The sequence below is a fragment of the Rhinolophus sinicus genome, chromosome 14 (assembly GCF_057876585.1).
Source record: "Rhinolophus sinicus isolate RSI-liver-muscle chromosome 14, RSI-T2T, whole genome shotgun sequence".
Taxonomy (NCBI): domain Eukaryota; kingdom Metazoa; phylum Chordata; class Mammalia; order Chiroptera; family Rhinolophidae; genus Rhinolophus; species Rhinolophus sinicus.
In genome coordinates this window covers 18,512,897-18,525,283 of record NC_142514.1, presented here as the reverse complement: position 1 = coordinate 18,525,283, position 12,387 = coordinate 18,512,897, and the positions used below count along the sequence as shown (strand labels likewise).

Here is a 12,387-nt window from a genome sequence, read left to right as displayed (position 1 = left end):
ATGGGCTTTCATCGTGGAGTCAGTCACGTGATCACTAGCCGGTCACTGGTTCCCTTTGAGTCTCAGTTTCCCTGACCATGTCATGGAGGGTTTGTATGTTCCCCACGGTCTGTTCCAGCCCTCACAGCTCTGGGTCTGATTATAACTGCCCCACCCCTGATTCCATCCTGGTGACATCACCAGTGCCACAAGTTCAGGCCTTGGAAGTTTTGCCTCATTTCTTGGTATCATGGGCTCTCTCTCCGCGATGCTGGGCCTTTGTCAGGGGACCAGGGGTCCTACCTGTGCCCCTTTTATCACACCTGGTGTCGACAAGTTTCCTGAGCTTTGAGGGGACTCTTCAGGGATGCAGGGCTGGGACATCTGGTGGAGTCAGGGCCTTGGGAGAGGAACAAGCCAGAACAGGCCTGCATCCCCGACTTCCTTGAGCTGCGCCTGACAGAATCCACCCCCTTCCCCCTGGAAGCTGCTTTCCAGTAACGTGCTGCCTACTCATGGGTTTGGAGCCAAGAGTAGATCCCAGATCTTCCCCCTCAGCTTGGGCTCAGCCCTCCCTTCCCTTGCCTGTGAGGGCCCAGAGTTCCTTCTGGTCACCGAGAGGCAGGGCCAACACAGGAAGACCCCAGGGGACCAACTCTGAGAATATCGCTCCAGCCCTGGGTACTCTGGGAGGTGCCTTATTTGCACTGCATCCGGGTCAGGAGGCGTGGGACCCAGGCCTGGGTGGCCTGGTCATGTCCTGCCTCCTCTGAGCTCCAGGTTTTGATCTATCAAGTAAGAATGCCAGCTGTCTCTCACCTGGTGATGGAGGCCTGATGGCCCAAAGGGGCCGAGATTGGGAAAAGTTCCTCACGGAGGTTGTGACCCTGAGCCACCTTGGTGTCCCCAATGCACAGCTCTGGCCTAACTGGGAGGAAACACCCGGCAGCTGAGTAAAGGATTAATGAGCTCTCTTTGCTACAAGTAGGAGTTGCTCTAAGCTAGAATAGAACTCCTCCCTTAGATTCTGGGGAATCAGTGAATCTTGCCAGACCCCAGCTTTCTCGTCTGAAAAATGGGACATCTATTCCATAGGTCTGTTGTGAGGACGAAAGAGATGGTATGTGCTAGGCTCCCAGCACAGAGCCTGGCTTGCACCTTTAGGAGTAAGGAACATTCTTCATGTGAATGCTCTTGACTTGTTTCACATTACCATCCCCCCCGCCCCCCCGCCCCCCCCCCCCACAAGGGGCTATGGCTTACTTGTGTCTGCGTCTCTAGTGCACTATCTAGAACTTCCTAGAGCCAGGATAGCATTCTGGGTTGGACTGATGGCATAGACGGGTGGGGAGGCATTTAAAAATCTAACGTGTTAGGTGGAGGTGGAAAGTATCATCTGCCCGCCCTGGACTCTTTAGACTTGGCCTTTTCCTGACGCAGCGATTGGTGTTCAGCTCCAGGGCAGGTATATGGACAGGATATTGAGGTCAGCTGGCTAGAGCTAGAGCTGGGCTCCTGGCCTTGAGAAGCTGCTTCCTGGCCTGTGCCTGCAGGAGCTCTGCTCCCCTGAACCCCTGTGCCATCCTATCTCCTCTTTGGGGCCGTACAGGTCTCGGGGGTGTGGTGCCATTGTCCTGTCTCCACCACTTCTGCAGGGGTTGTCTGCCCTCACTGGGTGCCAGGGAGAGAGAGGAACTTGGGCGATGACTGTGGATTGAAGATGATGAGAGACACCAGAGAATGACTCCTGCCCTAACCTGGGTAGACAGGTGGTCAGGGAATGCTTCCTGGAGAAGGAGGCAGGCAGGTATGGTGTCAGCCACACACAGTGTGGGTAGAGGTACAAGAACGGTGCTCTGAAGAGACAAACTAGACGAGGCGAAGATCTGCAGGTAAAAGAGGATGTGGCTCATTTAGGGAAATTACAGAGTTTGGCAAGGCTGAAACCTAAGAGTTGACAGTGGGGCGCATGGGACATTAAACAAGACCTAGTGACAGAGGCAATGCTGAACATTTGAGTTTGACCTATATAGCAAGAGAGGCTTGGGCTTAACGTGACCTACCCCATCCCACTGGGGCTTTGCTGGTGGAAACGGCAAAGACTTCGGGACTGTTCAGCAGAAGAGGTGACTTTTGGTCAGGTCTGTCTTGAAGTCAGGAGAATGAATGCACATGATGGCTTTGGGGTCCTCTTCTGATCTAGGATGGAGATGTGGGTTTTTTCCTAACATGCTTTGAATGTCTCCTGGGTGCTCGGCACTGGGCCTAAATAGTATTTTGAGTGTGAGTCCTGACTTGTAGCTATACTGCCGCTATCGTTACCTGAGAGGAGGAGGAGCTTTGGACATGGGGAGGGATGTTCTTCCTCCTTTCCAAGGATTTCAAGAGTAATGAGAGCAGAGGCCTGGCCAGAAAGGCTGCTGGGAATCACGTGGGTAGCAGCCCTGTGCATTTTCAAATCAGTCAATATTTGTTGAGCACCTACTGGTGTCCCCAGCCCTGGGGATATAATTATAAACAGATATGGAATCTACCGCACAGAGCTTACAGGGATGGGAGGAAAGCGAGAGCTTTCCCCTTGAACAAAGTGTCACACCCTCTTAACCAAGCAGACCCTGGGGTTTATCGTATCCAACGTGCAGCTTCTCCACCCACCTCTCCACCCCAAAACAAGCCAAAAACCCAGAGGGAGCTTGGGGCAAAAGCTGGCATTGAGAGAGGCCCTCTCCGAAGGGGATTTTGGCTACCTCCCAGCTGTGGGTTTGGAGCCCCTAGGTGAGCTTGCTGCTGCTGCTCTGAGGAGATGGTGGGTGGGTCTCAAGCCGAGGGGCGTGTTCATGCCTTGAGGGGGAGGGAGGATAGGAAGGGTTGGTTTACAGGACTGTGGAGTTTGATGGGGGCTGGGGGATCTGCTCCTGGAGTCTGTCCTGGTTCTGCTACTGATTTGCTATGTGACCTTGGGCAAGTCCCTTCTTTCTGAGCCTCAGTTGCCCCATCTTTAAGCTAGGAGGGATTGGGCTAGAAGCAGGGTGGCTATAAATAGGTTGTGTCTCATGCCAAACTGATTGATTGCTGTTGGCTTCTTGAGCAGCACTCTGGACTTGGCAGGAAAGCATGTGAGTCTGGGATTGGAGCTTGCCGTGTGCTTTCTGCAGACCCCGGGCGGTATGAACCCCAAGCTCCTTCCTGCACTGACGTTCTGATTCTTTTGTGCTGCCTTCTGTCTCCTGTGTCACTTCTCCACCAATCGGTGGTCTGCCTTCCACTTAAACACCTGCCTCCCTGAACTTGTGCCTGGAAAGATGGCTTGAGTTCAGGTGGAGGTAATGCCCCTAGGTACTTGGAGCCTTGGTGACCAGTGTATAATTTCACCTTGAACCTTTCACCTTTCAGCTTCTGGAGGCATACACAGCTGCTGCTTTCTGCTATTTTATGACAATGACCGATAGCAACTGTATATCCTTTGAAAAAGGCGCTTTAAAAACATTGTCACTTAGTTTAAAGAGCAACCCTGTGAACCCTGTGGTACTATCACCTCCATTTTACTGGTGAGGAAGCTGACGTCAGAGTCAACAGAACGGCCCTCTGAGATGAGTCTGTGCCCCCTCACCAGCTGTTCGCCTCAGCCCCAGCCCTGTCCCCAACCTTCTGTCCTCCCGGCTCCCTGCCACCCCACAGCCTCCTGTTCTCTCGCCCTCCACAGGGTTCCATGTGATCCCCACCATCTCGAGCATCGTCCCGGAGAGCTGCCTGCTGATTGTGGTGGGGCTGCTGGTGGGGGGCCTGATCAAGGGCGTGGGCGAGAAACCCCCCTTCCTGCAGTCCGATGTCTTCTTCCTCTTCCTGCTGCCGCCCATCATTCTGGATGCCGGCTACTTCCTGCCGCTGCGGCAGTTCACGGAGAACCTGGGCACCATCCTGATCTTTGCTGTGGTGGGCACACTGTGGAACGCCTTCTTCCTGGGCGGCCTCATGTACGCCGTGTGCCGGGTGGGCGGCGAGCAGATCAACAACATCGGCCTCCTGGAAAACCTGCTCTTCGGGAGCATCATCTCGGCCGTGGACCCCGTGGCCGTGCTGGCTGTCTTCGAGGAAATTCACATCAACGAGCTGCTCCATATCCTCGTCTTCGGAGAGTCGCTACTCAATGATGCCGTCACTGTGGTGAGGGGCAGGGACCCGAATCCAAGTGCAGAGTGACTGCGTCCCCGCTAGTAATAGGAATAAAACAGCAAGTCCGTCCCTGCCTGCTGTGTGCCAGGCATCGTGCTGAGCACGTGACATGGATGACGGATGATCTCATGTCATCCTCGTGACAACCGTAGGAGGTGCTCAGTGTTCTCACTTTACAGAGGAGGAATCAGGCCCAAAGAAGTTAAATAACTGGCTAGAATATGATGGAACCAAGTCAGAAGCCAGGTCTGTCTGACTCTGGGGCCTGAGCACTTGGCCTTACTAGGTCATAGGGTCCATCCCTGACTTGGGTTGTGATGGGACCTTGGCTGTATTACTTGTCCTTGTTGTACCTCAGTTTACCCTGTATAGACCATTTAGTCTGTAAGGGGCATTTCAGCTTTCATGTGGGCTATGTCTTTAGAGTTTGGTTTGTGCAGAGTCTGGGGCAGCAACTGTGGAAAGGGACCTTGCCTCCCCAAACCTCCAGAAAGTGATAAATAAAAAGGGCTGGCCACTTGCTTACTAAGTGACCTTAAGCAAGTGACAGTACCTCTAAGGGCCTCACCTTTGACACCTGCAAAGTGGCAGAGTAGTTAGTGCTTTCCTCCCCGGGCCTAGTGAGGAGACAGCCCCCCTGCGGGGTCTGCCCATGGCAGTTCTGTATATGTTTGCACATGCCCTTCCTCCCAGCCAGTTTCCTCAGGAAACAGATACGTGTATGTGCACACCACATTGTATTGTGAAAACACCCCCCCTCCCAGCTGGACCCCTCAGCAGCTGCACACATAGGAAAACACAAGGACACATGTGCTTGCACATGCACTCTGCCTTCTCCACCCCAGCCCCTCAGGAAGCTGACCTCAAAGAAGAGACAGGCCCTGGTGGTGTACGCCCGGCAGCTTCGGCTGCCTCTTCCTCCCCTGCTGCCCTCATCGGCTCCTCATGGGGCTGATAGAGCAGCAGCCTGGCCTAAGCAGACCGGCCTTGGTCCTGGTCTCTTCTAGTACCCCCTCTTGCCCAGGGTTACCGTGGTGCCTCAGTTTCCCCATCTGTACTTAGCCTGTCATCCTTCTGGGGTTCTTATAGGAGTCACATCCACTAGTGTCTGAAACTGATGGGTACCAAAGACAAAGTCCTCCCGCTGGGCCTGGGTGTGGGGTTGGCACTGCTGGGATGCGTTGGGGAGTGGTTGCATCGAGTGGACACCTCAGTCTAGCCCCCGCGGGTCCATAGCCTCCCCTCCCCAAGGAGGTGGCATGGTGGTAGTAATCGCTGGTGTTCATTGAGCACTTCCTGTCTGAATATGTATTGCCTCATCTAATCTGCACAGAAACTCTGTGAGGTGAGCACTGTTGTTATTCCCAGTTTTTCCAGGTGAGGAAACTGAGGCACTGAAAGGCTAAGGAACTTACCCAAGGTCTGATAAGTGATGTGGCTGGGGTTCATACCAGTCTGAGTCCAGAGCCCATCTGCTTACCACTATGCTGCACTGCCTCTCTAGTCCCACTGACAGTAGTCACTGTCTGGAAAGGAGGACCCTGCCCTCTGTACCCACCCCACTGGCCCAGGTGATGGACCCAAGGACCCATGGATCTCCTCAGGCCAGGGGTGAGTTTAGGCAGCCCAGGGCTGAGAACACACCTGCCGTCCTCTGCTAGAGCCCTGCCCTGTCTCCCAGACGGTTGTGTTCCAGGCAGCATGGGACTGGCCAGCGCTCAGCATCTCTCCTTCCTGCCTGGCCCAGCTCGGGCCTTTCTGGAGCTCGGTGTGGTGCAAGCAGCTCCTTTCCCAGACAGCAAACCTGAAGGTTGCCCGTGAGCTGTGTGGTCTCGGGCCTTTGCCCTGGAGGTCACCTCCTGCACCCATCTCCAGGTCCTGCCCAGGTACTGGGAGCTTTGGAAGGTTCCCTCGCAGGGATCCCCAGCAGTCCCCAGGCCTGGAAACTCCCCATCTGGTTTCCTGGCAGCACTGCCTACGAGTAGGCCAGGGAGCTGGCTCCTAAGAGGGCAGAACCTCAAAGCTCAACCCAACAGGGAAGCCCCATCCATTGCTGTCAGGGAACGAGTTCTGGGCCCAGTTCTGCTGCTCCCAGGCTAGGGGCCCTCTGGCAAGTCACTTTGCCACTCTGAGCTCAGTTAGCAAGGGAGCAGGCACCCTTAGTGACCTACCTGACAGAGCTGTGGTGTGTCAAGCAGGATGACCGCTGTCAACGGGCTTTACAGTATATGAAGTGCCACTTAGATGTCTGACGGTCGTGTTATAATGACCGTTTACTTCCCAGTCCAGGAGGCGGGGCAGCCTTAGAGAGCCTCCAGTTCCATAGCATCCGAACTTGGCTGTTCATCACAACCACCTGGGGAGCTTGTTGAATAGAGATTTCTGGGGTCCACCTCCAGAGAGTCCAAGTTAGGGTATGGCCTGGACATGTGTATTTTCAGAAACCCTCAGAGGTTAGTTAAGAAGTCCTGTTCTAGTCTGTTGCCTGAACTTTCCCTGCTTTGTGCTGAAGGAGGGACATGATCTGCCCAAGGTCAAACAGGTGAACTGAGCAGTGCCAGTTGCAGCTGCCACTGTCACAGGCACGGTTCTAGGCGCTCTGCCTTTACTGACTAATTTAATCCTCACCACTGGAAGGTTGCTACTATTGCCCCCATTTTGTGGATAGGAAAACTAGCACAGGGAGATTGAGTAATTTGCCCCGTGTGTACGCTGGGGGACAGCAGAGCCCCAGGAAGGTAGGCTTCAGAGTCTGTGCTCTTAACCAGCAGGTGCTCCAGGCCTCAAGCCAGACCCTCTGGCCGCCTGGCCAGTGGCTCTGAGCACCTGCTTGGCACTAGGGTTTCCGTGTTACCACGTGGCCTCTTCTGGTGGCCGTGGTCATCAGAGGAGATGGGATCACCCCGGCCAGACCCCTGGGAGCCGTGGGGCAGGGCCCCGCTCTCCTACTGACTCCCCTGCACACCCTCCCCAGGTCCTGTATCACCTCTTTGAGGAGTTCGCCAGCTACGACCATTTGGGCATCGTGGACATCGTCCTCGGCTTCCTGAGCTTCTTCGTGGTGTCCCTGGGCGGGGTCTTTGTGGGCGTGGTCTACGGGGTCATCGCAGCCTTCACCTCTCGATTCACCGCTCACATCCGTGTCATCGAGCCGCTCTTCGTCTTCCTCTACAGCTACATGGCCTACTTGTCAGCTGAGCTCTTCCATCTGTCTGGCATCATGGCGTGAGTCTGGGTGCGGCGGGGGGAGGCCGCCCGCTGGGATTCCCAGGCTTGTAGGGTCGCGAGGGAGCTCACGAGGACCCAGCCTCCAGCACCAGGGAAGAGATGAGCTCCCCACTCCGGGCCCTGGGACTGCCCCTGGAAGCACTGAGTTTAAAGTTCTGGGAAGTCTCAGCCCTGCAATGTCTTTCCTTCGTTTGTCTTAAAGGGAACCCGTTGGTCGTAGCTAGATACAGGCACTCGTGTTCACTGCTCCCCTCGGCAGCCCCAGCAAGGAGGCTGGAGGCCTCCATTGAAGCGAGGAGTCCTGGAGGTCCCGAGGCCTCAGCTGGGTCTTGAAGGCAGAGGCAGTGAGGTGCAAAGGTGTCCCCAGTAGGGGAGGACATTGGAAGTGCAGAGGCGGGGCTGGATTGGGGGAGTCGGGTGACAGTGTGGAGTCCAGGCCAGTGGACTCCAGGCTGGGAGGGCTTGGGCTGCTTCTCAGAACAGAGCTCCCTGTGGAGATGCCCACGCGTCAGGACACCACACTATGGGGAGTAAACGCTAGGCCACAGGTGTGCGTCATTGACTCCTGTTGGCAGAGAGGCAGCGTGGCCTCAAGGGCAAGGCGTGGGCTTTGGAGATATCAGTTTGTGTCTTTGCTCTGTCACTCGCTGGCAGTATGACAGTGGGTAGGCGACTTCATTTCCCCAAGTCTCAGATTCCTCATCTGAAAAATGTAAGAATATGCCTGTCTATAGGGTTGAGTGAGCGGACTGAGAGAGCGGGCGTGGAAAGCCCATAGAAGAGCTGGCAGCCTCCCTGGCAGTAGAGGGGCTCTGGAAAGGTGCAGCTCGACTCTGAACCCTGAACCCCACTCTTCCCTGACCCCAGACTCATTGCCTCGGGAGTGGTGATGCGCCCCTATGTGGAGGCCAACATCTCTCACAAGTCCCACACGACCATCAAGTATTTCCTGAAGATGTGGAGCAGCGTCAGCGAGACTCTCATCTTCATCTTCCTCGGTGTCTCCACCGTGGCTGGTTCCCACCACTGGAACTGGACCTTTGTCATCAGCACCCTGCTCTTCTGCCTCATCGCCCGAGTGCTGGGTGAGGTCCTGGGCCTGAGGGACATGTGCATGTGTGTGGGTGGGTGGCATTGTAGAGGGGCTGGGGTTTGCCCCTGGCTGCTCCCAGCACAGCACAGCTGCACAGCAGGGGCCTCCCCCCCTCCTCTCTGCAATGCTGAGGCCGTGCTGGGCCTTGGAGGGAGAGAAGCCCACTCTGTGGTGAGTCTGGGATCCTGGGGAGACAGTCACAGTGTGTCAGAGTGGAGGGGCCTCAGCAACGCTCTAATTCTGAGCCTGTCGGGATCTGAGGAGGGGACCGAGACCCCTAGAGCGCAGGCCTGTGAGTGTGCTCTGCATTCTCACAGATGCATCGGCACAGATGACGTTAGCACTTGTCAAGGCAAAGCTGTGTGCAGCTCCTCCAACCCTAACTGCCATCCAGGGCTGCACATGGGACCAGGCTCGGATCTTTGGGTTCTGCTTACACTTTACAGACTCAGCTCACCTCAGTGACTATGTCCCTTCCCCACTCTGTATCTCTCTCACCTCCTCTCTGAGATTAGGTCTGTGAGCCTGAGCCTGAATGGGCATCACATTTACTTGGTCCACTGTTTTAAAACCCCTTCATTCCTGGGCCTCGTCCTCCCGAGATTCCAGTTCTGTGGGTTGAGGTTAGACCCAGACCAATGCGTGTCTTAGTAACTTTTTATTACGGAAAATTTCAAACACAGAGAAAAGCAACCCCATCTTCCCATCATATTTAATACATATCAACTTGTAGCCAATACTGTTTCATCTCTTTTCCCATCGTCCTCCCAACCTTTGGCCACTGGAGGCCTCTGTGATGCCTCTAAAGTACATCCAGGTTGGGGGCCCCCTTAGCATCCACTCAGCTCTTAGATTGAAGGATTCAGAGCACCCTGGGCTGAGGACCCAGGAAATGAGTGAGCAGGGTGGGCTTCCCAGTGGAGGCTTCCTCCAGACAGAGAAGTTGCTGGTGCAGAAGCCAGGAGGAGCTACAGACAGCCTGACTTCTTTTCGCCCCTCCCTGGCAGGCGTGCTGGGCCTGACCTGGTTCATCAACAAGTTCCGCATTGTGAAGCTGACCCCCAAGGACCAGTTCATCATCGCCTACGGGGGCCTGCGAGGGGCCATCGCCTTCTCCTTGGGCTACCTCCTGGACAAGGAGCACTTCCCCATGTGTGACCTGTTCCTCACTGCCATCATCACCGTCATCTTCTTCACCGTCTTTGTGCAGGTGCTGGACAGAGTGGAACAGCCCTGCCTGGGGACCCTGACTCTGCCAGTGGAAAGAGGAAGCACATGACCCAAGAGGGGGCCATAGGTTCTAGTCTTTTATCCACCAATAGCTTGCTGTGCAGCCTTGGGCAAGCCACTCCCCCTTTCTGGGCCTCAGTTTCCTCATTTGTTAAGGAGGAATTGTGATAATGAGTCATTACAAAGTGACCAATTGGAATATAAAATTGCCAGAATGCTGTCTAATGTGGGAACCCAGCTAGCATGAAGAGAAATGGGTACAGTCAGTAGGCCCACGATGCTCATTGCAGGGCTTTAGGGAAGTGATTTAATTTCTCAGGGTCTCAGTTTATGCATCTGTAAAATGGGGATAAAATAGCACAACATGGGGGAACTGGGAAGGTCACTGAGCTGAGCAGCAGCAGGTCTGGAGTGAGCCCAGGCTCTCCTGCTGTCTGAGAAAGATCCTGCTCCCGTCTCTGGGTCTCAGTCCCCATCTGGGAAGTGAAGGGACTGGACTAAATCCCAAAGAATCCATCCAGCCTGCTGGTCAGTGATTTCTGTACATTTGAATGACCCAGGCTTAGCTGAGAGCCCACCACCACCCGCCCTGAGTCCTCAAGGAAGCCCAGCCTGGGGTGGTGTAAATCCCACCTTACCTGAGCTGTGACGTTGGGCAAGTGAGAAACACTCTGTCAGGACCTCTGTTTCTCTACCATCCCCTCCATCTTTCCTTGACACTAATCCTGGAAAGCCCTAGATGAGAAACATCATTGCCTTCCCAGGAGAAAGACATGTAGAGGAAACCTCTTGGGGTTGGACTTATTTCCTATCCTTTAAGAGGAGAGGAGGCTGCCTCTTTTGTCCTCTTGACCTGCTTTCATCTCAAAAATATTTTATCATCTTGACTTTGCAGTTGTATATACTAATGGTTTACCAAGTCCATTTTCAATGAAGGCATCATTGAGGTAGGGATCTCCCTGCTTGGGCTCGAATCCAGCTCTATTACTGTGAGACCTTAGAAAGATACTTAACCTCTCTGAGCCTCAGTTTCCTCATCTTTATAATGGGGATAATGAAAAGACCTACTCATATGGTCATTGTGGGTATTAAAGAGCTAATACTAGTAAAACACAACTGGCTCTGGCACGTGGCAAGTGTGCAGTTAAATTAACTGTTGGTGCTATTACTAGGTGCTCCTTGGTCACAGTCCTGTGAGGGAAGCAGAGCGTAGGTGGTTCTCCCCATTAGCCAGGCCTTACTTCCCTGGGTTGCAGAATGCATCTGTGGTGGAGCCCACACTTGACCCAGGCCCTCTGACCCCTGGCCCAAGCTAGGTGACCTGTGTGTGAGTCATTCTGCTGGATGGGCTGTCAGACTTCTGACTGCCTTCAGGAAAACGGAGGCTTTGAGGACCTGCCTGTGTAGAAGTGCTGGCATGAAGGTTGAAAGATGAGGGTCCTCAGAGCAGAGGGCATCGCAGCCTCAGGGGCCCTGGGGGAAGGTGGGAGGCTTTGTGGCCTCCCTGCCAGGGTAGACCTGGAGGGCCTGACACTCACCTGCCCCTCAGGGAATGACCATTCGGCCCCTGGTAGACCTGTTGGCTGTGAAGAAAAAGCAAGAAACGAAGCGCTCCATCAATGAGGAGATCCATACACAGGTATTGGAAGCCCGGCCCTCAATTGCAGGAGAAGGCTTGGGGAGCAGCTAGGCCTTGCCAGCCCCTCTTCCCTTATCCCAGTGCCGGATAGTCCTTAAGCCTCTTGAAGTCAGCAGGTCTCATCATAGGAAGGTGTGGTATGAGCAGCCGGGAACCTGAGGAGGGGATATCATGCCATCTCTGCCTCTAGTATATACCTGTCCCAGGCATCAGGCACAGGTGGGTTCAGAGAAGGGGGTTCAGCCATGCCCCAGTGGCAGAGGGCTTGGTATTCAGTTTGAATGAGGTATGGGCGCCATCTCCTGGCTGCTCCTGAACCTACAGGGCTGGGCTGAGCAGAGCCACACTAGTTTTGAATGTGGGGGGGCCTATTCAGAAGTCTTGGTAGGGAAGGAGCCCAGTAGTGAGGCTTGACCTGGCCCTGGGCCCGTTTCAGTTCCTGGACCACCTTCTGACAGGCATCGAGGACATCTGTGGCCACTACGGCCACCACCACTGGAAGGACAAGTAGGTGGCAGGCCTGGCGGGCAGGTGGGCAGGGAGGGGCAGGTAAGGGTCTCCCGGGGCCTGGGTGTCTCCCCACCCCTAGGAGCTGGCTCCATCCATCTCCTCCCTTCTTCCACCAGGCTCAACCGGTTTAATAAGAAATATGTGAAGAAGTGTCTGATAGCCGGCGAGCGTTCCAAGGAGCCCCAGCTCATCGCTTTCTACCACAAGATGGAGATGAAGCAGGCGATCGAGCTGGTGGAAAGTGGTGGCATGGGCAAGATCCCCTCTGCTGTCTCCACCGTCTCCATGCAGTGAGTGCTAATAACCAACCTGGCTGCTTCTGCACCCACACTAACCCCTCGACACCACCCTGGAGCAGGCGACCCTGGGGAGGGGGTGACAGCTGGCGAGCGAGCTGCAGGGCCGCACTGAGGACCTGAAGCTTAGCCCACCCCACCCCCTGGGCTGTCCCCAGGGTGACCTCCTTCTGGCCGAGTCCAGCAGGCTCCAGGGTCACAGGAATTTTCTTGAGGATCTAACCTGTGCCATGTTGTTC

General features: G+C 55.0%; 1 protein-coding gene across 1 annotated transcript in view; it reads left to right on the top strand.

Annotated features, from left to right (window-relative positions):
- SLC9A1 (solute carrier family 9 member A1) overlaps window positions 1-12,387 on the top strand; it is a 49,332-nt gene that overhangs the window by 32,703 nt on the left and 4,242 nt on the right. The window contains exons 2-8 of the mRNA XM_088790667.1: window positions 3,683-4,143; window positions 7,127-7,377; window positions 8,248-8,465; window positions 9,481-9,683; window positions 11,253-11,342; window positions 11,779-11,849; window positions 11,969-12,142. Coding sequence (XP_088646793.1) covers window positions 3,683-4,143; window positions 7,127-7,377; window positions 8,248-8,465; window positions 9,481-9,683; window positions 11,253-11,342; window positions 11,779-11,849; window positions 11,969-12,142 — 1,468 coding nt within the window. The remainder of the gene's footprint in view (window positions 1-3,682; window positions 4,144-7,126; window positions 7,378-8,247; window positions 8,466-9,480; window positions 9,684-11,252; window positions 11,343-11,778; window positions 11,850-11,968; window positions 12,143-12,387) is intronic.